Genomic DNA, 25,327 nt, shown 5'->3' with positions numbered 1-25,327 from the left:
CTAAATTCGAAGTTGTAAGGAAATAAAAAAAAGATTGCTATTCTTGCAGGCTGATCCTTTGCCAAGCCTGATCAATAAAATACATTCATATCTCTATCTTAACAAATGTTTTATGCTGTTTATTCATTTGCTAAAACAGAACAAAATATCATGCCCTAGTAACAAAGACCAATAGCAGCAGTCTCTGTCACTGTTGCCTATCTCATGGGCAGAGAGACAAACCAGGCTCTAATAATCCTGGTGAGCCTCAAATGCCTTGTGGCAATCAAATGCCTTTTTTTTAATTAAAATTTTCTCCCAAGTTCTCCCTTCACTTTAAGCTCATGGGTGAGAATACATATTTTTAACATATACCAGCCAGTGTGTGTTAATCAACCCACATTAAAAGCATACAATGGAAACAGTCAATCATAATATCATATATATGACATATGATAGATATCCTGTTATATATATTATAATAGGGTTGCTTTTTTTTACAAGGCCCTGAATGTTTGCTTCAGGTGAAGGGTAATAAATTAAAACTAGTCAGAACTTGACTAATCACAAACAAATCTTATTTTCCCTTTATTATAGAGCTCCCTTCACACATTTCTCTTTGGTGTAACCAACTGGGGTAAGAGATACCCCATGCCACAAGTCCCAGCATCATCCCCTTTCTTCTACACAGAAATCCTAAGTCTGACCCAAATCCGGGACAATCAGGAGAGGAATTAAAATAGGAAGCTTTCACACACTGTTGTTGCCCTGTTCTTCTGTGCCTTCTGATGTTTACATTTTGGTAAAGGAGTTTCTCACGCACTTTTCATGTAAATAATGACTGGTTTGCATTCCTTTCTGGATGGAGGAGGAGAGAATTGATGCACTGTTGGTTTGACCAGTGTGGTTGGAGAGGTGGCAATTTCATCCTCCAATCATGGTCACTTTTGGAATTCTATAAATATCAGAGTTGGGAAATAAACTACCCCTTTTTTGCCTTGGACATCTCAGAGCGCGAGCGTCGTTCATTTCGTGTCATACTGTCACATCTGGATTACAAAAATGTAAACATCAGAGGGCTTAGAACTTAGAAGAACAGGGTGACACACTATCAGTTTGGTGAGCTTTGAACAGGATCCTGTGTTTCTGATGAGTGCAGGACTGGAAGGGAAGGGTAAAGAGGGCAGCAGGTCTCAAAGCCTACACCAGCCTGGGCACAGCAATTTTCCTGCTCTGGCCCAGAGATCAAGCACCAATTCTGTGCCAGGCTTTGCACAAAGCCCAAGGCTTCTCTCAGCCCTGGCCAGTGGCTCAGAGATGGCCCCACTGGTGGCAGTGCCATTTATTTCATCACCACAACATCGGTGCTGAGTGTGAATCACGCTGATAAGGACAGTCAAGGCTCTGGACAAAGCTCAGCACAGCTCTTTGAAAACACTGAAATGCCACAGTACTTGTTTTCGACAGGAACTCTTCTTTGTTTTCCAAGGTGAAAGGGGACTGTTTTATATAAGGCAGTCTCCATTAGTATGGGCTTTCACAGGAGAACAAAAGCCAATGATGCAACTGGTCCTGCCCAGAATCTCAATTAGAAACTTGGATTTAGCATGGGTACACAGCTTTGGAAGTAAATGGGAAATGGAACAGAAGAGTTTATGTAGAAGGGATTTCTTAAAGTGAAAAAAATCCTTTCTTTAAAGAAAAAACCAGTTGTAATAACCTGTAATTGAATAACAAACCAAAAAATGATGGGAGATTCTTTAAATACTCCATCAGGGAAAGTGCTGAGTGTTGCTAGCGATTTCCATGTTTAAGCACGCAAAATACATGTTAAAGAGAGCTGCTACGTGACAGAGTCTGGGTCCTCTTTTCAATACATAAAGAAGAAACAAACAGATTGATATTAGCTCTGTCAAAAGCTCTTCAGTATTAGGAACACTGGAAAGATTACAATTTTTGAACTTTGGGTAGGGTAAACAGCACACTTCAGTTAGTGTTAGGGGTACAAGAACCCCAGGAATTTCTGAGCTTTAGGATGCATCCAGCATCCTCTTCATCCAAGCTTCCTCCCTCATCTCACATAGATCACCAAGTGTCAAAGAAACCAAAACTGTAAGAGGGCAGCCAGTTACTAAAAATGGAGATCTGACCCTCAGTGCCTCAACATCCCATTACAGGGAAAAAAAAAATCACATCATTATAAAAAATCTGTACAAATTAAACAAATTAAAACACTTTCAAAACAATGCAGATTTTCTATTAGCAGTAAAAACAATGCATGCATTTATATAGAGAGGTGGGAAATTGGCAAAACATGTCCTGGTTAAAAAACAAGAAGTATTATTTCAAACAAGATTTACTTCCACAGTATTTTATCTCTCATATGAATAAGATAAATGTCTGCTATAGGATCAGATTGGTAAAATTATCTCACCAAGTAGGCAGGAACTGAACAGATGGCAGCACCAGGCATCACTAGACCTCACTTATAGAGATGATCTTTATCACTTCCATAAGATTAGAAAATTACTCTCCTATGAAACACAACATTTAGAGGGTGAGGCAGAAATATTTTTTTTGTTTCCCGTGGAATCAAAGATTATGGATTGTTCACCACGATAACGTTAGTGGTTCTAAAAGGAAATCCCATACAGAGACACCTCATTTCTGCTAATTTGTCTGCTGGTAGCGACTTTGAGTTTGGTTTCTTTGTAGGCAGGGTGTTCTTTTGGAGAAGATTATCTTGAACTGCACATACATCCTCATCTCACCCATAAAAAGACAAGTTTAGAGCATACTCAGCGTGCCCAGCCACAACACGTGTGACAGCATTCGCAGGGAGTAAATCTCTTAGTCACAGAAAGCAAACCATGGCTGGTTTGGGCACTTTGTGAATCTATAAAATTGCTTCTCTCTCCAACCAAAGCACTTTTTCCTACTGTGTGTTTCATACAAAGCTTCCTTCTTTCTGCCTGTTTATCCCATCCTGCCATATGTTTCAAAAGAGAAAGGTTTTAATTACAGCAGCTACTGAAGCACTTCTCTGCCTACAAAGCACTGCAGAGCCTTTTCAGAAAAAAAATAATTGGTTTTATCACTATTATCATTAACAGCTAAAATCTCCATTTGTGAGCTCTAAATGAAGTGTTGCACACAGATGACAAAAAAATTCAGTTCTACAGAATGGATAAGAGAAACACTGAGGGTTTGTGTGGTTGTTTTTTCCTTTGACTTAGCAAGCCATCATGCAAATGGTTAAACAGCAACATGGAGCAATTTTCAGTAGCAATTTTCAAACAATGAGGCAAATGTATGCTAGATATGGTTCAGCTGATGCCAAAGAGGAAGGGGAAAAAAAGCACTAACACTCAACGTCTCAAAAACTTATTCCTCACATAAACATTAGAAAAGTAGAAGTCAAATAAGACCACAGAGTGCAGCAGAGTTTCTCAAGTCTGGTCTGGCACCAAGATGCTTCTTGTAGCCAGCTGGCTGAACCTTAAAGGAAAAAAAAGTCTTTGGATTGGAAAGGTTTTCTGTGCTGCAGAACTTTAGGCCAGTGCAAATCTTGCATTGATTTTTTGACAATAACCTTTTTGTGAGGTTTAACACCCTTGAATCAGGGGAAGTGCACAAAGCTGAGGGATGGTGATTTTTCTATAATGGCACAGTGCTGGAGGGTATAACCGCTGCATTCCCAGAATAAGGAGATTCTTAAGGAAGTTGAAGATGCAGTACATGCCCAAGTTTGCCTTCAGGCTATTTTTACACCAAAAATAGTTGAAATGCACTTATCTGACCTGAGGAAGGCATGAAATTATGAAAAGTGTAAGGCTGTAAAACACACTGAAAGTCAATAATGCACAGGTAAAGAAAGGAAGAGAGTCCTCCTGGGTGGGGATGCCCAGAACAAATGTTTGAATCCACAAGAGAAGACATATCTATAGTTCTCCCTTTACTCAGAAACAACAGCAAGTGACATCTGCAAAAGCCATTTCCTGCCTAAAAAAAATACCTGGAATCAGCTTTAAATCCTGTTTGTTTTTTCCATTAGCTCCCCCTAAAACACAAGCTCCAATCCTACTCACCTTACACAGCAGCAATCTTGACAAACAAGCAAAAGCCTAGCATCCCATGAGTCCAGAGACAAGGCCCAGATACAAGCTCTTCATGCTCCTTATCTTCATCAGCAAAGCTGCTCTATTTGTGATTTTGGCTTTCTTTCACATCCATGTCCCCTCACAAGTCAACTGCTGTTCTGCTTGTCCACTCCCAGAAAAGCCACTCTGGAGCCACAGGAAATTCATCCATCTCCTCTGGGAGAAAAATCCTTTTCAAATAAGCCCCAGGTGCTGCCAGCCAAGCAGCCAACACAGCACAGGAAACCTCTGCTAGCGCCACATTTCTGGAAATCAGTGCCCTCTGAAAGCCCAGCCAGGCACAAGGGAGCTCAGCACACCCAGCCACATCTCCATCATCACAGGTAAACCTCCCAGGACTGCTACATCTTAAATCTGGCTGGATTTAGGGGGTGAGACATGGTTGGGACTGTGTGACAATGATATATGATGAACAATTTGCTTTAAAGGCAGTTTGAGGCCTCTTTTGAGAAAAATTAAGTAGGTAAGTAGAGAAAATGTTCACCTTGGGAAAACTATCTCTGCTATTAAAAGAATTTGCTTATTCTTTATCTAGCTGCAGAAGTTCTTGAAAGAGATTACATTTTTATCTTTCAGCAAAACCTCTTTCTCCAAGGTATGTGCAAGTTCTGGGTACTGGTACTGCAGTGGACTTGCTGTTCAACTGGCCAAATGCACGAACATCACACACATCAGCAGGAGCTGCAGCACAGGAGGAAAGCTGAGGGTGAGACACACTTCATATTACACATGCACTTTGCTGATGGGTCAAATTACTGCTTCAGTGCTTACTGGTGTTTTCTATATGAAAAGAAGTTAACTTCCTATGAAAATACTAAATAATATATTTTTTTTGAAGTTTATCTTCTGGAGACCAAGAAAGTGCTTCCTAAAACCAAAATCAAAATGTCTATTTTATATAAAACCTCTCTCAGACCAAATTAATTTTCCTCACCCTTGGTTGAACAATAATAGGCTATCAAAGCTGTGCAATAAAACCTCACATGAGAAATTGAAAATTACAGCAAAAAAAAAGAAATCTCAGTCTAGCTGGAGAATATCCTTGCTGAAAAAAGAGGTTCCATCTTTGTATTCATGAGAGAAGGAAGCAATAAATCATGTTTAGAAGTTAACCCCAATCATGCTGAAATAATGGAAGTCTCTAATGGATTACAGACAGAACATGGAAAGAGAAAGCCAGAAGAGGAGAAGGCACATGGCTCCTCACCCCAACAGACCCTGAATTATGTGCCTCAGTGGAGGAAGTGACATGTGTGTATTTTACTTTACTATTGTTTTCACAACCCATTTTACCATCCCATTGAATTACACCTTTATAGGGTCTGAACTGTTTTTCAGCTGCAGCACTAGATTTAAAAACATTACCTTCCAGCCCTCAAATGGGAATGATGCTTGGAGCTGCCTCCACTATTTCAAGGCACACCTCAGAGAAGTGATTCCTTTATAAATCTCAGCATTAAAAAAAAAAAAAACTGTTAAAGAAAAATGCTTAAACACATGTTACAAAAACTGACTGTGGTTTTAGGTTTCACTAATAAGACAAGTATTGCAAGATGGTGTAGCTTACATGCTTTGCTGCAGTGTTGGACAGAAAAGAAATAGTCGTGGCTAAATTTCCTTAAGCAGGAGCATGTAATAAAAAAGAAACCAGCCTATTTTGGTTTTAATGTCCTGAAATTGCTTACAACCCCTGAGGAAGAGGTCAGTGCAATATGATATGAAAAACAGAATGATAAACCAGACCTTGCATTTGCTTCTTGACAGAAAGAAAGATTACCTCTCCAGTTCACTCTGAGTTATTGCCAAGATTTTTAATGAAATGACAATAGGGATGAAAACAATCTCCAATACATTTGCAACCTTGCAACTGGAAAGCAAGGAGATTTCCAGTTGTAGTCAAAACCCGGTTTTAGTTTTTGCTAACTATCCTGTCTTTAAATAGGTGATCATGGCTCTTTCTGCCTCAAGGCACAGAGTTACAGAGGCTGTAGCAGTTGTTCTGACTGTGCCCAGAATCAGTATTTTTGACATTTCTGAATGCAGCTAAGAACAAAAATATAGACTGTGGTAGGGTAACTCAGCATTTCAATTTGCAACATGCAATTAGTGGGCATGAAAAGGAAATACGATTCCCCAAAGTATATGGTAAAAGAATGATTAATTTACATAAATGCTGCTGAAGCTGAGCTGATGGTGGATTTGCCTTGCCTTTCTGATAGCTGCAGTGAGAAGCTGGGTAATAGCATGCATTGAATTCCTGAAAATTGGTCCTTAGCACATCCAGGCAATCCACAGCCTGAGCTCAGCACAAGGCAGGTGGTGCAGCTGCCCTGTGTTAGAGCTGCCCACAAAATAAGAGTTCATTACTCTTGATAACATGCTAAAAGGTGGAGGTTTTCTTAAACAGAAACATCCCCAAGGCTGTGCATTTCTCATTTTAAAGACCCACCTAGTTTTATTTTTCCTTTCTAATACACTAAAACTTTTCACTTTTTGAACTTCAAAACATGTACAGTCATTGCTTCTTTCCCTTGAAAATGTTAATACAATTTCAAGTGGACTAACAATACTGAAATGTTTTTAAATTCTATTAGCAATTTAAGATTAAATTTCACTTATAGCCAATGAAGTGATTTATTTTAAAACAGAGTTATGGCAGTTATGACTGGCATAAAGCTCCATCTCACAATGGATTTGTTTGGAAGAAATTAGGTAAGTTAAGAGGAAGAAAGAGTAAGTCAAATTCTAGAGGGCAAGAAAAGCGGCAATGCAAAACTCATAATTGGCTTTTAAAAAGTATTTATGATGGGTAAAAACAAAAATGCAAACAGAATACATGAAAGCTGTCAAGGGGCTAATTTCAAATCACCACTGACATTTACAGAGCACTGCAAACCAAGTTGCATAAAAAACAGCTGTACATCCTAGCTTCCAAAATTCAAATATTCTGACAATGACTCAAAGATCTTCAATGAAATTAATATCAAGATCATACTAATCATATAAATCTACATCTCTAGCTATGTCTTATCTGCTTAGCAACTTACTGTGCAGTAAAATGGCAATGGGAATTGCTGCCAAAATAAGGTGAGCTCCAGCTCCACAAAGTGCCTATGAACATCTTGCAAAGGGGTCTGCAGATTCAGTGCTTCTTCCTCACTGCATTTCTGTCTTGGATAACAAACCAAGGACATCATTTTCCTCTCACATTTGTGGAGCACACCAACAGAGTGAGCACACCAGCAGAGTGACTTGATATAGACCAAAATATCAAGTTTTCTCTTTAATATATTTCCATTTATTTAACAACCAACTCCCATCCATACCTATTTCTTGAATTTTTTACTCTTTCTTCCCTGCTTTTCTCATGCATCTCTGTGTGCCTTGTTATAGATGGATAATGAGATGATTGGCTCTTGCAATTAAAAGATAACTACTGTGTGAATATTAAGAAAAGCTTTAGTGATGTACAGTTATGTTATTGTAGTTTAGATGCCCTCTGTTCTCCCCACAGTTCCCTTTCCCCCCTGTACTGTTGCCATCAGACAGCCTGGGCTGTCTAGGACGGGTACAAAGAAGCTGCACAGGTGTCCCTGGCATCGGGCAGTGGGGAATGGAAAAGCTTGGTGCTTAGGGGGGCAGCATGGCAACACCTGACCTCCAATCCAGTTACAGAAAGCAGTTTCCACTGATAAATGGCAAAGAAGAGCTGACTGACAGACTTTGGGAAGGGCCAGGGCTGGCTGATGCAACCCCAGGGGTATAAAAGACTGAGCATCCATCTTGAAGATGAACTGGCCATGTGGTATCCATGAGGGCAGTTCTGAGTACTGCAGCTTTTTCCTTATGTAGTCCTTTGTTGTATTTTTGTTAAGGTTTAACAAACCTTATTAAATTTTCAAAGTAAGCAGTTGTTTCTCACAGCCTTATTTGGGAAGGGCACATAGTCATGGCATATGAGAGAAGGTGCTGGTGAAAGAAACACTTTCCTTCCTCCACACTGACCCAGAATTTTGCCCTTGCCACTTTAATCACATCCAGATACTAAGCAAAAAACCAGAATCCTGTATCCTCTCACTGCTGTTGTGTTGCCACTTCTCTTGGGAAAACAAGACACAATGGACCCCAAGAAACAAGTGTAAAACCCCCTGTACCATGAGCCAAACCTCACAGTGCTGCACTAGTGAAGAAGAGCATTGCCTCTGGATGCCCTTGTCGTGACTAGGTGTGCAGGACTGGTGGGAAATGACCCATTTTTAACCCAGCTCACTCTGAGCTGACTCTGTAATGCCACAGCCACTCCTCAGGCAGAGTTCACAGTGAGTGTCAGAGCAGACAGCCCGACCACTTCACTGAAGTGAAAAATCACAGCTCTGCGATGATGATGCCTTCAAGGCACATTTAGCTGAAAAGAGCCAACACTGTGCTTCAGGAGGAGAGGAAAGGCCACACAGGCAGAATGAAAGAGCAGTGAAGGCAAAAATTGCATTCATATCTAGTCCTACCTATTTGATGGGGATTTTTTTAACAATAACGTCATAGAAGCAGACAAGCTCTGATTATGTATGAGCATCTGCACGTACACATCTAAAACATTTGCCAGCAAAAGTGCATTTCTCTCAATCCTGAAGCTTAAGAGTGGATTTGACCATCACAATGAAAGGGTGATAACACTGTCTGACCTCTGCCTGACTTGCTGCCCACCTCCTGGATGCTGACTGGCACTAACTGTTGAGAATAACTAAAAATAACCAGCTTGTGTCATATATTATAATAAGGGCAAAGGGAGAAAAAGAGGCGGCATATTTGAGGCTCTTGCTGTTCACCCTTCTGTCACCTTCCTCTTATAAATTTTCCCCTTGAGAACAGAGTTTGTTGTAGAAAGCACAATTAGTACAGATGATGGGAGCCAAGAACTTATTAATGATTTCATACCAATGACAAACTGGTAATGAGTTTGAGGTTTGGAGGCAGAAGTGGGGAACTGAAGAGAAGAACCTGTCCCACAGAGGACCACATTTAAGGACAGCCTCAGGCTGCAACACAGAACAGACTTCAGTTTTGTAAGATGTACTCTGAATGAATCCAAATGAGAAAATACCAGCATAAAGAGTACAAAAATATAAACCCTAAAGATACTTTCCTCATATTTTTCAGGGTTTCATAGGTTTTGATTCTACGTGGTTTCTTTTTGTTGGTGGAGGATTTTTGCCAAAAGTCACTTTAGTAGTTGCTTACAGTCTAAAGGCGTAACTTAGATATGTTTTGCTCCATCTCACTCTGATTGCACCTCACAAATCATGCACTTCTGGGATCAGGTCACAGGCAATGCTCCATGTCCTGGCAGCCAAAACATATCCCCAGGAAAAGGTAAATCCCATTTCCCAAAATTACCTACTAAAATCCCAGGACAAACTCTAACAAATAAATCAGTATTGATTAAAAGACAAAAAAAAAAAAAAAAAGAAAAATGGACTGAAAATAACCATGGGTTTTAAACAAATAAGAGCAGATATTGAAGCTCAAGCACCTTGGCTGGTAATTATTGTTCACATGAGATTAGCACCCATGAGTTTCCCTAAGGTCCAAGTAACTAATCACAGCTCCAGTAGAGATCATTGGATTTTTCAGTTTTGTTTGATGGATCTCATCTCTGAACCAATGACCAGTCAGTGCCATCCTTTCTGTACTGCTTAAAAATGAGCAAAAAGGTTTAGAAAGAAGGAAAACAGGCAGTGGTGCATCCATATGCAGGGAACAGGAGAAAATCAATAACAGAAGGTAAAATCGTGCAGGGCTACAGTGCATGTGTGGATTCCCAGGAGAAGTGTGACCACACCACTTCTGTACTGATTGCTGGGAATACATCCAGATTGCTGTTCTGTAATCCCAATGAGATCTCAATGAGTACTGAAGGCACTCAACAATTGCTAGGCACTTTCTAACACTGAATGACTGGGAAGAAGTCTCTTAGGGAAGCTTTAACTATCTTTTTTTTAACTGAAAACTGCTCAGGATATTAATAAAAAATCAAAGGAAACTAATTAGAGCAGGGGCAACAAATTTACCTTCATTTGTTGTTTAATATTATTTATCAGTAACACGTGCCATCACAATTTATGCCCTATTTGCTTATGCACTCAGAAAGTGAGGACTTCCAGCAAAAATTTCTCCTTTTCCTTATGCCTTTACTTTATCTGGAAGGCTGCTTAAGCTTTTGGACTCAAGTTTCAGAAAGCCTGGCACCCAGGGTATTTTTCCTTTCTCACTTAATCCTGGGCTAATGAATGAAATCACAAGGTACAAGTCAACACAGCTCCTGAGCTCTTGCTCCTGAGAGTCCAGATCACATTGCAAGGATTCTGTAAAAACTGGCAAGGCAGCTAATCCCAGCAATGCCAAAAACCATCTTACTCCGCACCACTTGAATAGACAAAAGCCCAAGTTATTTTTAACCAGCAAATTAGTACTGAAAAGAATGAGTCAGCACAAGAAGTTCTCAAGAGGGGTTCCTCATCTAGAAACAAAAGCCAGGCAGAAAAGTTTTGCATTTTAAAAATGTACAAGGAAAAACAAAATAATGTTTTGATAAGTTCAGAGAGCTTCTAGTCCAATATCCAAGCAGCCACTGGTGTGTGATAGCTGGGAAACAGGGATATCATACGAAGATGCCTTCCCTGGCATCCCCTACCAGCCCCGGCACTGGATCTTCAGGTAGCAGCAGCACTGATGGCCCAACCCTCCATGAAATGTGCCTCACTCTTCTTTAAACCCAGGTAACACCTCTGGCTTCCAGAGCTGTTCTCTCAGCACGTGCTCACTCAATACCCTGCACAAAGGGGGACACAAAGGGCTTGGAAACACCACCAAGGCACAAATAAGGGGTCATTCTTTCAAAGAACTTATGTAAGACACAGCACTGCCAGATCCCGATTTGATTAATTACTGCCCAAAGATTACCAAGGGCAGTTGAAAGTGCACCCTCTTTCATTTGCTATTTGAGGCCCCTTTTCTGAAAGAAGGAGCTGGGAATTTGAGTATTTTTAATAAGGCACTCTGTATTTATGCAACAGTCCCTTGGTTATGCTCCATTATCCCACTTGGCCTTTTTTTGACCTCCCTAGTGTCCATTGTTTGACTCTGCTACTCCCAGCGGAGCTAAATGCCTGAACCTTGCCAAAGAAAACAGTGTCATGAATGTGTCAAATCCCAAATTTGTATCCAAAATCCTTGTTTGGGCTCATTAACTGGAAACACAACCACTCAAAGATGCTTTTTGTGGCTTGCAAGTATATTTGAGGGTAAGAGCAGCAAAACAAGTTGGTTACCCTAAGAAAACAGTGCCACAACAAAATGTATTTATCCTGAACTCTTGACCTTCCTATTCTATTACAGTTGGTGCATATGAGGAGTATGAACTTGGAAACACAACCATCTTATGAGTGATTAAAGCAATTTAGGATCATAAACTGCATTTCAGGAAACAAAAAGGTGAATCTTACCATAGCCACCTTGAGTTTCACCTGAGTGGTTTGCCAGCCAAATTGTGAAGCAAGAACCCAAAGAAAGCATTTGGTGGTAAGTCAGAAGATGGAGCTGAATGGCAGATCTGTAATTAAATCTTTGTCTGTTAATAGACTCAGAAGTAGTCAACAGTGGTCTATACTCAAAGCTCTTTCTCTCACAGAGAGACAGCATCAGTCTATTAGTATACCCATTAATTTCACAGCATGAAGAGAGATTTGGTAGAATTGCAAGTCACAGCTTGCTGTATTTTTTGTCTCCAAGACAAGGAAAAAGATTTTGTTTCTTTTCAGAAGTCCTGTGAGCAGGGAAAGTACATGTGCAGAGCAGAGGAAACCATTTTAACAAGCTTTCAGACTAAGCTCCATCTGAAATTTTTCCTGAAAGCAGATGGAAACAATGTATTTGTAGCAAAATTTTCAGCCTCTTAAGGCAAAAACATCACGTATTAACACTATCAGCAAAGAAGAGAGAAACATTTATGAGGGTGGCCTAGCAGAATCTCCCTATGGCAGGCTTTTCTAAACACAGGAGAGAGAAAATAAAAACGCCTCTGACTGGGTAAAATAACATATTATAAGCCTAATTTAGAGCTGGTTCTAACCAGGTGACAGTAACTTCCAACACAAAGGAATGTAAATATTGTCAACTCTACTGATTATGCTGAAAATGCCCTAAACTGAGATGTGAACACTCTCCTGACAGGAGAACAGTTCTGCCATCTCTCTGTCACACCCAACTCCACTTTGTTTCTCAGACACCTGACACCCACCCCTCAGTCATGTCCATGGGCTGCTGTAGCAGCACTAGAGCTTACTCTGTCTCACTCCTACAGCTTCTTTTCAAAAAGCAGTGCTTGCATCAAGGTCCATTAGGATCAAAACACCATTAACAATGTCCATGTTTAATATTTCATCATATTTTCTTAATTATTCTCCCCCTAAAAATCATAGAATAATTCAGGTTAGAAAATACCTCTAAAAACATCAAATCCAACCATTAACCCAGCAGAGCCAGTGCACTGTTAAACCACATCCACAAATAACACATCTATGTGTCTTTTAAATGCCACCAGGGTTGGTGACTCCACCACCTCCCTGGGCAGCCTGTTGCAATGCTTGAGCACTCTTGCAGTGAAGAAATTTTTTCTTAGTATTCAATCTAAATCCCCTGGCTGTTTCCTCTTGTCCTACTGTTACTTAAGAGATCAATCCCCCCTTGCTACAGCTTCCTTTCAGGAAGTTGCAAACAGTGATAAAGGCTCCTCTGAGCCTCCTTTTATCCACACTAAATATCCCCAGCTCCCTCAGCTGCTCCTCGTAGGACTTGTGCTCCAGACCTTTTATCCACTGCCCTTCTCTGGACTTGCTCCAGCACCTCAATGTCCTTCTTGTCATGTCTTTCATGCCACAAAGCTGAACATGGGAATCGTGGTGTGGCCTCAAGTGCTGAGTACCAGGGGACAATCACTGCCCAGCTCCTTCTGGCCACACTGTGGCTGACACAGGCCAGGTGCCATTGGCCTTCTTGACCACTTGGACACAACTGGTTCTTGTTCAGCTGCTGTCAACCAGCACCCCCAGGTCCTTTCCCACCAGGCAGCTTTCTTCCAAGTCTGTGGTGATGCATGGGGTTGCTGTGGCCCAAGTGCAGGACTTTGCCTTGTTAAACCTCATTTTGTTGTCCTCAGCCCACCAATCCAGCCTGTCAAGGTCGCTCTGCAGAGCCTTTCTCCCCTCCAACATAGCAACATTTCTGCCCAACTTGGTGTCTGCAAACTGGCTGAGGGTGCACTTGATCCCCTTGTCAAGGTCACAATAAAAGGTCCTTGCTGCAAGTGCCACCACAATACTAGCAAGCAGATAAATATTTACAATGCAAGCTTTCTTTAACTGGTATAGATGCCAAAACAAACTTCCACTCTGGAGTAGACTGAGTGGGATAAGGCTGTGGATGCAGACACTGGAAAGCACAGGACAACACCACAAGGGAGCAGATGAGATCGTGTAAGGATCTCACGCACAGTCAGAGTCAACACTGCAGTCACTAAATCACTTCACTGTCTGGGGTAACCACCAGACCAGAGCACAGGCTCCCTGCTCTCTGCATGAAGAAAATCAGACAACTACTAGAAAAACAAGCCAACAATAGTGAAGAGAGTTCACTAGCTCTGTCACTACAACCAAGAAGCTAAGGTGCTTCCTGCAGTATGTACAACATTCCTAGCAGTGATGCCTCTCCCAGACTCAGCTTTTCTGTCTTTTTTCAATGCAGAGTTGGTAAAGTCACCTGTGAAAAATGTGTATTTTATGATTGGCTTTTTGCAAATATTAAAATGCATATTATATGTGTTATGTTATGCTGTATTAATTTTCTTAAGTAGTGTTAAATATAGTTTTAGGTTATAACATAATGTTAAAATAGAAACTATGCTATGTAGGATACTTTTTTTAAAGAAAGGACTCACACCCATTATCAGAAGAAACGAACTTCTTCCCACCTCGCTCAGCCCTGAAGATGCCATTAGGATTCAGAGGAAGAAGTTGACACTGACCAGACAGAATCCTGTGTTTGATTGGAATTTATGCATCATGTATGAGATTCATGAATATGCAACAAGCTATTGCTTTTAAGGGTTAATCCTCTCTTAAAGTGTGTCCTTTTTCAGGCCTATTTTGCCCACAAAAAGGTACCCGGACTGTCTGTAACTCTTTGTTTCTATTGTCTCATATTGTCCTAATCCAAATTGTCCAAATTATTATTACTTTAATTATATTGCTATTTTTATAACCATTCTATTATCATTAAACTTTTAAAATTTTAAAAAACAAGTGATTGATGTTTTTCACATCACCTCACTTGGTTGCCCAGAGCTCCCTCCCTCCAGGAGCTCAGCAGTCAGGCCACCCTCCATGGGAAAGCCAGGCTGCAGGCCATGCTCTCTCTGAGGGATGGAGACAGCCTTTGCTGAGGGCTGCCACCTCACACAGGAGAGGCTAGGGTTCTGCTCGCTGACCCAATTAATATCTAAGTATTTCTTACCCAACATTAATTGAAATAGGGACTAGAACTTGTTCCCTATTCCCTTTAGGCTACAGTCATTCTCATCAGCTGGCTCAGTCCCACTCTCCCTGGCCCACAAAACACCACCTCCCAACAATGTGGAACAGCTTCATCTGCAGGAACAAAGAGCCTTCCAACCAGCTGCTAGGGCTCTTCCTTCAGAGAAAGAAGTAGATTCACAAATCCTAGCACAGAGAATAAAGTGGAGCCCCAAACCTCACCACAACCACAGAACCAGAGAGTGGAAGGACATCACTGGGTGAGGTGGCCAGCTCTCACCCAGTGAGAAACCTCTCCTTGGAACACCCCAGTAGCTCCTACAGCAGTGCCCAACATGCAGCATTCACATTCTCTGAAAAAATCCCATCGCCCAGGGTTTTTCTCCTGGGAAGCTGAAAGGCAGTGAGAGAGGCCTCAGAGAAAAGGAAAACAATTCTTATCTCATTTGCTTCTCCTGTATTGTGCTCATATGGAATGTGTTTGGAGATTGTTTCATTGGATTCTGGTGTGAGCTGTTTTAAGTCTTTGGCAAATCAGGGCCAAGCTGTATCAGGACTCTGGAAAGAGTCACAAGTTTTCATTATTATCTTTTTAGCATTCAGTAAGTATCCTTTCCGTATTCTTTAGTACAGTATTCTTTAATATAATATAGTAAAGTAATAAATTAGCCTTGTGAGAACATGGAGTCAGATGCATTATTCTCTCCCCTCATTGGTGGACCTGCATTTACTATAGACTACCTACATTATATAGATGCACTATGTACCCAAATGTAAACCCAAAGCAGCAAAACAAGAATCTGAAATTGGTTTGCCCTGGTTACATCATGACAAGGTTTTGACTACAAGTGTTTACATTTAAAGGTTTTAGGTTTTACTCAAAACTGTAAAAGAGAAAAAAACCCCTAATTTTTCAGATTGAAAAAATAAAATTTCTAAATAGGAAACAGCAAATTTTGATTGAAGCCATGTTTAACATAGAAAGTCCAGTTCTTAATATATAACTTTTTAGATGAAAGCCAGCTTGAAGACAATGATTGCAAATTTTTTTCTGTTTTCAAACATTAGCTCCCCTCAAAAAAATCCAAACTACCATGCCCACACGTTTTCTAATTAGCATGAAGTGCAAGATTTTTGTACTGCTGAAGCAAATAATTGTTTAGCTATTGATTTCAAGGGCAGCAGGGCAGGACAGCTTCACCTTAGACATTTTTTTCCCCTTAGACATTTTTTTCCCCTGCTTTCAGCAAATAATACATCAAAAATTTTATTTTTCTCTCCCCCCACTCTTCACTGCCCTCTTTCCTGTTTTTGCCCTCCAGAAACCCAGGTGTGTGCTATTTCCATGGCCCATTAATACTGCCATCACATAAACCCCCCTGTTCATCTGTTATCTCATGGGCTGCAGGTACCCAGGTGCTGATTTCTTTGTGCAATCCCCACAGCTGCTGCAGTTGCTTTTTAGTAGAGAGCCTATGAGTTTTAACCCTTTTCCTCTTGGCTTTCTCCTTTTCACTAGTTTTAATGGGAAGAGCTGAACCATACCTGCCAGCCCCTTCAGACACCAAGACATTCATGCACCCACCCCAAACAACTCATCAGCCTGGTCTTGTAACAACTACAACTCCTGAACTGTACCATCACTTATCTCCATTTTCTACACTGTCACCTGCTTCAATCTTTGCCTCATTCTCTTTCCCCTCCAGTTGCTACCTGTTTTGAGTCAGGTGCCCAGCTCCAAGGTATTCAGCCTTATTTTTTTGGAGCAGTACATACAGACATCACCTCTATATGGAGATTTCCTGTCTGTGGGTATGGAAAACTTTCTCCAACTTCTGAGCTGGGTCATCTGGGCTTTCAAAACCACCTCTGCCAGTTATCAGCTTCTCAAGGTGGTGATTACATCTCTCTACACCAATAAAATACTTACGGTTATCGTGAGAAGAGATTTTCTCTACTGGTACAAATGAGAAAAAGTCACTCCTCTCCCAACTGTAAGTGAACAGTGCTTTTAAATAGGCAAAAAACAGACTCCAGAAAATTAGAAAAGGATCTTTGTGTTTTAAAAAGATGGGTTTCTTAAGAAAATTATTTTTAAAATATTTATAATAAATGAGGGCAATTTATACTGTTAGAGAAGGTTATACAATCTAATAACCATAATGATCTCTACATACAAAGAGGACACCACCATAAACTGTGTGATGCCTAACATACAGATTTTGTAAATCTAGTCTCTGAGTGCAAAATATTATCTCTCTGGTCTCAGCTTTAAAATCTGTATAGTTTTGGTTCAAATTAAAAAGCCTGCATTCCCTATCTGAGGTCTTGGGGGGAAAAAAAGAATCTACCAGCTTTTCAAAATGTGTATTTTATTTAGTTAGGTGATAGTTAATAAGATTCCTATCCAACACTCTAGGGATTTTTATTACATTAAAAAAAAGAAAACCAAACCTGGTGGTGTTTTACTCCTTTAATCATTTAAACATGAAGTAGAAAGCTAGCTATATTGAGAGATTCCTGGTTCATTAATGCCCATCAGGGTAAAGCATGTCATCAAGTTCTCAGAAAACCTCTTTTCTAAGATAGAGGTATTGAAATCAGTTTGTTTGGTTTTGCAGTCTGAGGTGCATAATTCTCCAGAGCCTGATACATTCCCTTTTATAGCAAGGGAGATCCAGGTCAAGCTGCCCTGCAGACATCAGCTGTGACTGCAGGGCAGATACTTGCTAAAAGGTATGAATTTTTAAACTCCACGGCTATGGAATTCCCAGGATTGCTAAAAGCCATCAGCATTCATGGGAGTGCATTCTGCTGGTTCAGAAAACGCTCATACACATTCATAGGACTATGGATTTCTGTGCAAATTCAGAGAGCACAATGAATTCATCAGATAACTCCCACAACAGGCTGGAGAGTGGAGAAGCATTGAGTGTAATATTTAGCAGCGTGATACCAATAACAGAGGTCATTTTTTGAAAACTCACCTATCAGTCTTCAGTGTCCTAAGTGGATGAGTGCACGGAGAAACTACCATACTTTTGTGTCATCCATGCAAAAACACTATTCCCAGAACCACACAGCAGTTATTCAAACCTTTCTATTAAGACTGAAGGTGAAAGGAATTATTTTTTTGCTTGTTTGTTTAGTTTATAAAATATCTCATTAAGGCCTAAAAAACAGCCATAAAGCATGTTTTTCTTGAGGGGAAGAGGTAAAGGGCAGGGAGGGGAAAAGACAGGATACAATCAGGCAACTTCTGTCCAGAATCTACCCATCTATCTTTGCATCACTCGGTACGGAAGCCCACATAAAAATAACATTATTTCTTTCATTTTTTTCTCTAATTATATTTCCAGATTTACTGCCTAAAGAGACAAATTGCTTCCTCATTGTAGCAATCCCCCCACACAGCACCTAATTCTGGCTTTACCCCAAAATATACCAGACATTTCATACTTTTTTCCCCTCACCTTTGTAGCTGTCAAGATTTGGAGTAAGTTTAGTCTCCTTTTTTCTGCTTGCAGGAGGCAGAACCAAGCAGACAAATTCATAAACACTTACAGGAGAAGGTCATGTCCTTTCAGCAAGCACTTGGATATCACAGCCACAGGACCAAAGGATATCAGGCTGAGCACAAGTGTGATTCCTTTGAGCATAACGTGAAATACCAGCGTAATTCAGTGTGAAAAGATCACAAAGAGACTGAAGTAGGTGCCAATCACCCCCTATCTCTTCTTATTATTCAAGTAATTAATCATAATAGTGTGTGGTGTAATCAACTGACTGCACTAATTCCATTTATGCTTCATACATTGATTGTAGTAACACAAAATGAAAGTTCCACTTAGTCAAGGACTGATACTTGGGGTACAACACCATCTTAGTAATAACAATCAGTTTATCAGCCTTATTTTCATTCAAGTAAATTCCTTTATTGCACTTTAATTAACTACTATGGCTTGATTCTATTTAGCATTAGAGCAGGAAATAATTGCAGCTGGCTTCACATTAGGAGTTACTATTATCACCAAGGAAATGAGGACAATCAATATTCCAGGGAGGACAGGTACTGAAACTGCCTCCTGAACAAACTGCAGATCAATAACCATGATAGAAAATGGAAGGGAGATTTGCATTTGAAGGAGTCCCAGAGGAAAAGAATGGAGTACAAAGACAAATGTGCATTTTTTTCTAACTTGGTTGTTCATTTGTGTCTGAACCCCAAGTCATCAGGACCTGTCAGCTAAACCAAACAGGTAGGGCTGTCAGCAGCTGGTTGTCTGCCACCAAGAAGATTTTAGGATAGGATTTTAGGACAAGTAGATCAAAAATAATTAAAAATAGATTTGATTTTCTTTTGTTAACAACTGCAACAGCAATCACAATCACATATTTTAATTGGAATATGGGAACAGCTAGCATGTGTGTACTTCTTCCTGAAACCTGATCTGTATTATGGGCAAGTGCAGTACAATAAAAATGTTCAATGGAAGTAAAGGCTCAGTTCCAGGGATACTCTGTTCCAGGGCTTTCTGTAGGCTAAAAGGATGCTATTCCATCCAGCTACAAAAAACATGGTAACTGTTAAGAGTAATGAATTAATGCATTAAGTAATCACTTTCCAGATTCACATAAGCAATATCTCCAGCAGCTGGACAGTGGGGAGAATCCTTATGTCTAAGCATTCTCAGGGAATGCAGGCAAGATGTGGGCTCATTTCCAAGTGCTGCCTTCCCCTGCATGTAATTGTTCTGCTGCATTCCACAATTTCCAGATTCCAATGGGAAAAAAGGCAAGTTATTACATATTCCTTAATTCTACACCAAATTATTCAATGTCTTATATGGTCAATTATTACATCTGGCTTCCTTGCTGTTACCCGTTTTCTAAACACAAGCATGCACTTTAATTTTGCTTTACAGTAGAAGAAAACCAGCAAAAGCTTCATTTAATTCTAGGCAGTCCAGAATACCTGAGAAATTACGTAAATGCTGAGAAAGAGAAGAGATGCATGAGTACCAGAAGAGTGCAGAAAATGTGTTTATGTAAAATTCAGTACTATAAAATACAATGCAAAATGCTAAGGGTGCTTAGGAATTACAGCTTCGTGAACTGAGTTTTATTACATTTTTAAGGGGGTGGTGGTGTTGTTCAAACCCAACAAAAGTTCTATTTTATAATATAACTAAATTGTAGCCTTCTCAAGCCACGTGGTTTCTGGGAATATCACAGACTGGGAGGTGAGCATTTTCGTTTCCTGTAGTATTTTGTCTATTCAGAACCATGTTATCCATGATACCTCAAAGAAATTCAGCCCCATTTACCTCTTTCAAGTCTTGGACAATAGCAGTGAGCCTCTCATTTTCTGCCTGAACGTTGGTGACCACAGCCCTGCTCTGCTTGAGCTCGTTCTGCATCTCCAAAATCTTGCCCAGGTAGTAGGCTTCCTTTGATGCAGACTCCTGGAGAAGAGTCTCTTCCCGCGTCTCGCCATCTTCGGCCACTTTGCGGTGAACGGAGAAGGACTGGCCAAAAGCCTGCAAGGGGAAAACAGAGCACAGTAAAAACCTACTGAAGCAACAATTATCAACAAGGAATGGGATAGAACTGCAAATCCCAAACTCTGACCTATTAAACACGGTCCCAGCAGCTGAGGGCCACCATCCCACTTGGCTGGAATGAAGCATCTTGAGGCTGCTCCTGTTTGCAGTCTGGGTTTATGGCCCCCATCCAGGTTAACACCACCAAGATGAAGATGGTGCTCTGCTAACTGGCCATTAATTAGTGCCGGTGTTTAATCCTCCTGCACGAGGTCAACCCATAATTCATCAACTCCTTTCTTCTCTGGTTCCGCAAAATAAACACATAGTTTGTTTCGGCTTAAAGAGCAGAAATAGCTGACAAATCTCACTGAAATGCTTTCCATTTCCAACAACCCTTTCCTATAGGAGCTCATCTCCTGGTATGGAAAAATGTTCCTATAGCCTGGGAGAAAAATAAATGAGCTGAGAACCAAGCAGTGGCCATCTACACCTCTGGGATGCTAAACACAGAGTGTGTGAGCCCTTTAATTTCATTTATACTCAGATGTTTTTTGCTTCTGTTGGATATTTAACTGTTTGAGAAGTGTTTAAATAGAGAGAAAATTTCAGTGCTTGTCTTCTTGTTACTGGCTTACACTGATCAATTTAATAAGATAGTATTCCTCAGTGACAATTTCTGATGTTATTTTAGACAGCTCTGGAGCAACCTGGAAGAAAGCAAACTACAAGCCATGATAGTAGACATGATGGAGATATCATTTACAAAAAATGGTGGGAAAACCCAGCAATACTATAACATAAAAAATAATGCAATAAAATAATAGATACAAAAAATAAAAATAGCAATAAAATATAAAGTAAAATAAAAGCAAAACATGATTTGAGTGTATTACCTTTTTAAAAAAGACACTTAGTTGAAAATGACATAACCTGATTCTGGAGAAAGACAAAAGAGGGCTTTTAATGTGAAGAATATTTAGCCTAACTCAGGCAAAATTCTCTCATGTATCTTAAATCCAAGTGAACACATCTGAAAGACCACCATTATTTTTTTTCCTCTCCTAATACATGAGAGAAATTTGAGTCATAGTAACATGCTATTTCAGTGAAAAACCATCCCTAAATGCCTCATTTCTACCCAGTTCTGCAAAACCACAGGACACATTTGTACCCACTGTAATCTGTGGCCTCCTTTGCCTTGCCAAATTAAATCCATTGTTTCACTGCTGCTATTTATAGCCGTTCAGAACACGTTCTAGGCTTTACTGGCACTAGAACTGAAACAACCCTTAGAAACTTCAAAGTAAAACTCTCTTCAAAAACTTCTCAGCTTTTAAGTCTACTTCACTTGGAGAATCCTGTGAACTCAGCATTAAAGGATTCTAAAAATATTCAATAATGTATTAACCCAGCTGTCTTCTCAAAAAGCTGTAAGTTACTGAAATAGCAAGCATCAGCAACTTGCCAAATAGGATTTTCCAAATAACAAGAAATTCAATTTAATGAAACTTAAGCACTGATATCTCTGAATCTAAGACAAACGTTTTGGGAACACTGCTAATAAATTATCTTCCTCTACACACTTATGGTTCACTTTTTCTAGTTTGAGACTGAGCAAAAAGCAGCAGTCAAATAAAGCAGTCAATAAAGTCAAATAATACAAATATTCCAATTTGTATTTACAAATTGTAAATACATTTATAAGAAAAATGTAAAGGGGTAAAATCAAAACACAGCAGAAGAGCAGGTAGGACTTGCAGGGGTGGAGAAGCTCATGAATAAATGTTACCTGGAGCCCTCTCTCTATCAGAGAACTACAGTTCAACACCAGTACACAGTGATGACACCCTTCCAGATGCATGCCAGGTTTTCCCTAATGTACTTTGAAGGTGCACTTTTAGCATGTGTGATGCTTGAGAACAGCTATGAATATAGATTTTGGGGAGGGTGCACAGCATAGTGGAAAATTACTGTGTACTTGTCACATTCACATTCTCTGAAAAATCCCTTCACCCAGGATTTTTCTCCTGGGAAGATGAGAAGCCTCAGAGAAAAATTAAAACATGAATTATCTAATTTGCTTCTCCTCTGTTTTGCTCATGTGGAATGTGTTTGGAGATTGTTTATCCAACAGGTGATTGTTTCATTGGATTCTGGTGTGAGTTGTTTTCACTCATTGGCCAATCAGGGCCAAGCTGTGTTGAGACTCTGGAGAGAGTCACGAGTTTTCATTATTATCTTTTAGCATTCAGTAAGTATCCTTTCTGTATTCTTTAGTATAGTTTAGTGTTCTTTAATATATTATAGTATCATAAAATAATAAATTAGCCTTCTGAGAACATGGAGTCAGATTCATCATTTTTTCCTCCATCTGGGGGGGACCCAAATACAATATGTACTCCACGTTTCCTTGTATCTATGACCACAGAAAATATATAAACTTTTTTTTCCTATGAAATCAGTTTGAGCATTACCATATCACAGAACAGATCAGGAGGGACCAGTGGGTCATCTAGTCCAACCTCCCTGCTTAAGCAGGGTCATCCCTAAGCACATGGCACAGGATTGCATCCTGATAATTCTTGAATATCTCCAGTGAGGGAGACTCCATAAACTCTGGGCAATCTGTCCCAGTGATAAGTAACCTGTATAGTAGAATTTCCTCCTCATTTCCTTGATGGCCAAGCCTGTTCCAACCCATCCATATTAGAATATTCCTTTCTTAAACTGCTATCAAGATGTTAAAATCAGGGTAAGGAAAGCAAGCAAGCATAGTTCACTTTTGATATTGATGGTAATTCTGCAGATCAATGCAACAAGGAGATGAAAATGAAATACCTTTTAATTATAAGCAAGCAAAAAGTTTTGCTTCTCTGTTTCATAGCCTGTACAGAGCACCAAAAGGTTTCAACTTTCCAGACATGTCCACTTAAAGTCTTCCATGAGATTGATCACTTTTAAATTAAATCATATATCATACTTTTCAGCTGGTAGCCAAATATTTGTTCTATTTTGATTTTATATTTTAACAATTTGCTTAATACATTTACTTATCTATAAGACCTTACAACCTTGCTATGATGTGAAATATTTCAAGTAACTGTGCTCACATGAGAAGGTGATGACCTGGACTGCAAGTTAAAGGAAGTTCACTTGCAATTGGGTCATGTGCAAACTGGTTTGCTGAATAGATCTTGTGGTGCTGTATATGTGGGAGTATCAGCCTGCCATGGAAGCCTGAGTGGAGAAACAGCTTTTCTGTGTCATGACACTGAGGGAGAGGAAAAACAATGCAAAAAGCAATGCATTTCCCTTTTCCCTGTATTCACCACTGAATAAGATCTTGGTATTTTCATGGAATGGACTCAGGTATTCTAAGCAGGTGCTGTACTATACTGTGCAGATGTATCAGTTAATTACCACAGCTCTTTTCAGCATGGTACTGCTTGCTGGGAGTCCTCATTAAAACCACTTAGAAATCACTATTCGTCCCTTGTTGGCTCTTGGTTTCAGTAATCACAGCATGGGGATTTCCTGACATCTTCCAGATTCAAGTTTGGACCCAGAAGGGGCTGTGTAATCCTTCAGGGCTTGTATTTCCTTGAGAAAGCCTCTCCCAGAGCGGGCACAATAGCTCAAATCAGCCACAAAGACTGAGGCAAGTTTACTGCTTCAACAAAGACTGTCCGAACAGAGAGCAGTCAGATTTTCACCTTATTGTGGTCCCATCACTTCTCTCAAGATTTCTGTTTGAAAGGACTCTCTTGATTGAGTTACAAGATGCTTTTCTTTATAAATTGGTTGTGAAAGTCAAGTAACAAGTCACCATTAAACTATGTACACACACGTATCTCCTGAAACCTCAGAACTGTGTTAACAGTACCATGATTTTTCAAAGGCATCTTAAAATTGGAACTTTGAGAACAAAAAAATAGAGATCACTATTTGAGGTCATGATAAAGGATAGTAAAAGTGAGTGCACACAAGGAAGAAATCAAATTTGATCATGCAGAATGATGTTAACTTTGGAGGAAAAACATCATTTACTGTTGAACTCTAAGTAACCCCAGAAATTCCAGTGTCAGAAGCAAACAAGTATGACAGAAATAATGCTGTGAACAAAATGGGCACAGATCTACAGAGGAACAATAGAAAACTGACTCCTCCGGACATATCATAGTTATTTGATAAACAGCACTACAAAGCTAATGTGCAGTGACACGACAGAAATAATGCTGTGAACAAAATGGGCACAGATCTACAGAGGAACAATAGAAAACTGACTGCTCCAGACATATCATAGTTATTTGATAAATATAAACAGCAGTACAAAGCTAATGTGCAGTGACATAAAATTGTGTTTAAAACAAAAATTATAGTTACAACTTCAAGAAAGAAACTAAAGAGAGAAGCTAGATTTCTAATTTAGGTGTGGAAAGCAGCACATACGCAAAAGATTCGTTTAAAACTTAAGTAGGTAATGAAGGCTGCTATTTCTGAATTTCACTTTTATTTTTACAAATAACTTTTCCTGGGGCTGGAATTCTGAAATGCTTCACAGAAATCATTCTTCTGCTCTGGAATAATTAATAAGCAGTAAAGATGACCTGACTGCTTATCAGGACAAGCAGGCAGCCTGCCTTTATGGCTTTGACACTGACTGTAGTTTTCTCTGATGCATAATGCAACAGCACTGAACTTGTTCCAATGATTACCTTATTTGAGCTGCTAACTTGCAGCAAAGCAGAATCATGTATCTATTATGTATTAGTTACCTCCACATTCATAGCACAAAAGCAGGGAGAAAACAGCCTGGATTATCCAAGAGGGTAGCATGTTTCCTAGTCAAATATCAGTATGGCACCACAGATAGAAATCTTTGCTCAGGATGATATGGGTAGATTCCAGGAACAGGCCTTTTTTTGTTGCACAACTTGAATGCCCATTTATCACCGAATATTCCCTTAGTCATTTGCAATCCTGTGTCCCTATGCTAAGACTTTTTTTTTAAGTTTATTATATATGGGTATTTTTCTAGTTTGTTTTTTTTTCCAAA

General features: G+C 39.7%; 1 protein-coding gene across 1 annotated transcript in view; it reads right to left on the bottom strand.

The window, feature by feature from the left end:
* The window catches only part of BICD1 (BICD cargo adaptor 1), a 91,004-nt gene extending 65,946 nt beyond the window's left edge, over window positions 1–25,058 (bottom strand). The window contains exons 1-2 of the mRNA XM_031057019.1: window positions 25,047–25,058; window positions 20,053–20,265 (exon numbers count right to left, since the gene is read on the bottom strand). Of these exons, the coding sequence (XP_030912879.1) occupies window positions 20,053–20,265; window positions 25,047–25,058 (225 nt within the window). The remainder of the gene's footprint in view (window positions 1–20,052; window positions 20,266–25,046) is intronic.
* Between the last annotated feature and the right edge of the window lie 269 nt (window positions 25,059–25,327).

The sequence above is a fragment of the Geospiza fortis genome, unplaced genomic scaffold (assembly GCF_000277835.1).
Source record: "Geospiza fortis unplaced genomic scaffold, GeoFor_1.0 scaffold10, whole genome shotgun sequence".
Classification (NCBI taxonomy): Eukaryota; Metazoa; Chordata; class Aves; order Passeriformes; family Thraupidae; genus Geospiza; species Geospiza fortis.
The sequence above is the reverse complement of the archived record's forward strand: the minus strand, read 5'-3'. Positions and strand labels throughout refer to the sequence as shown.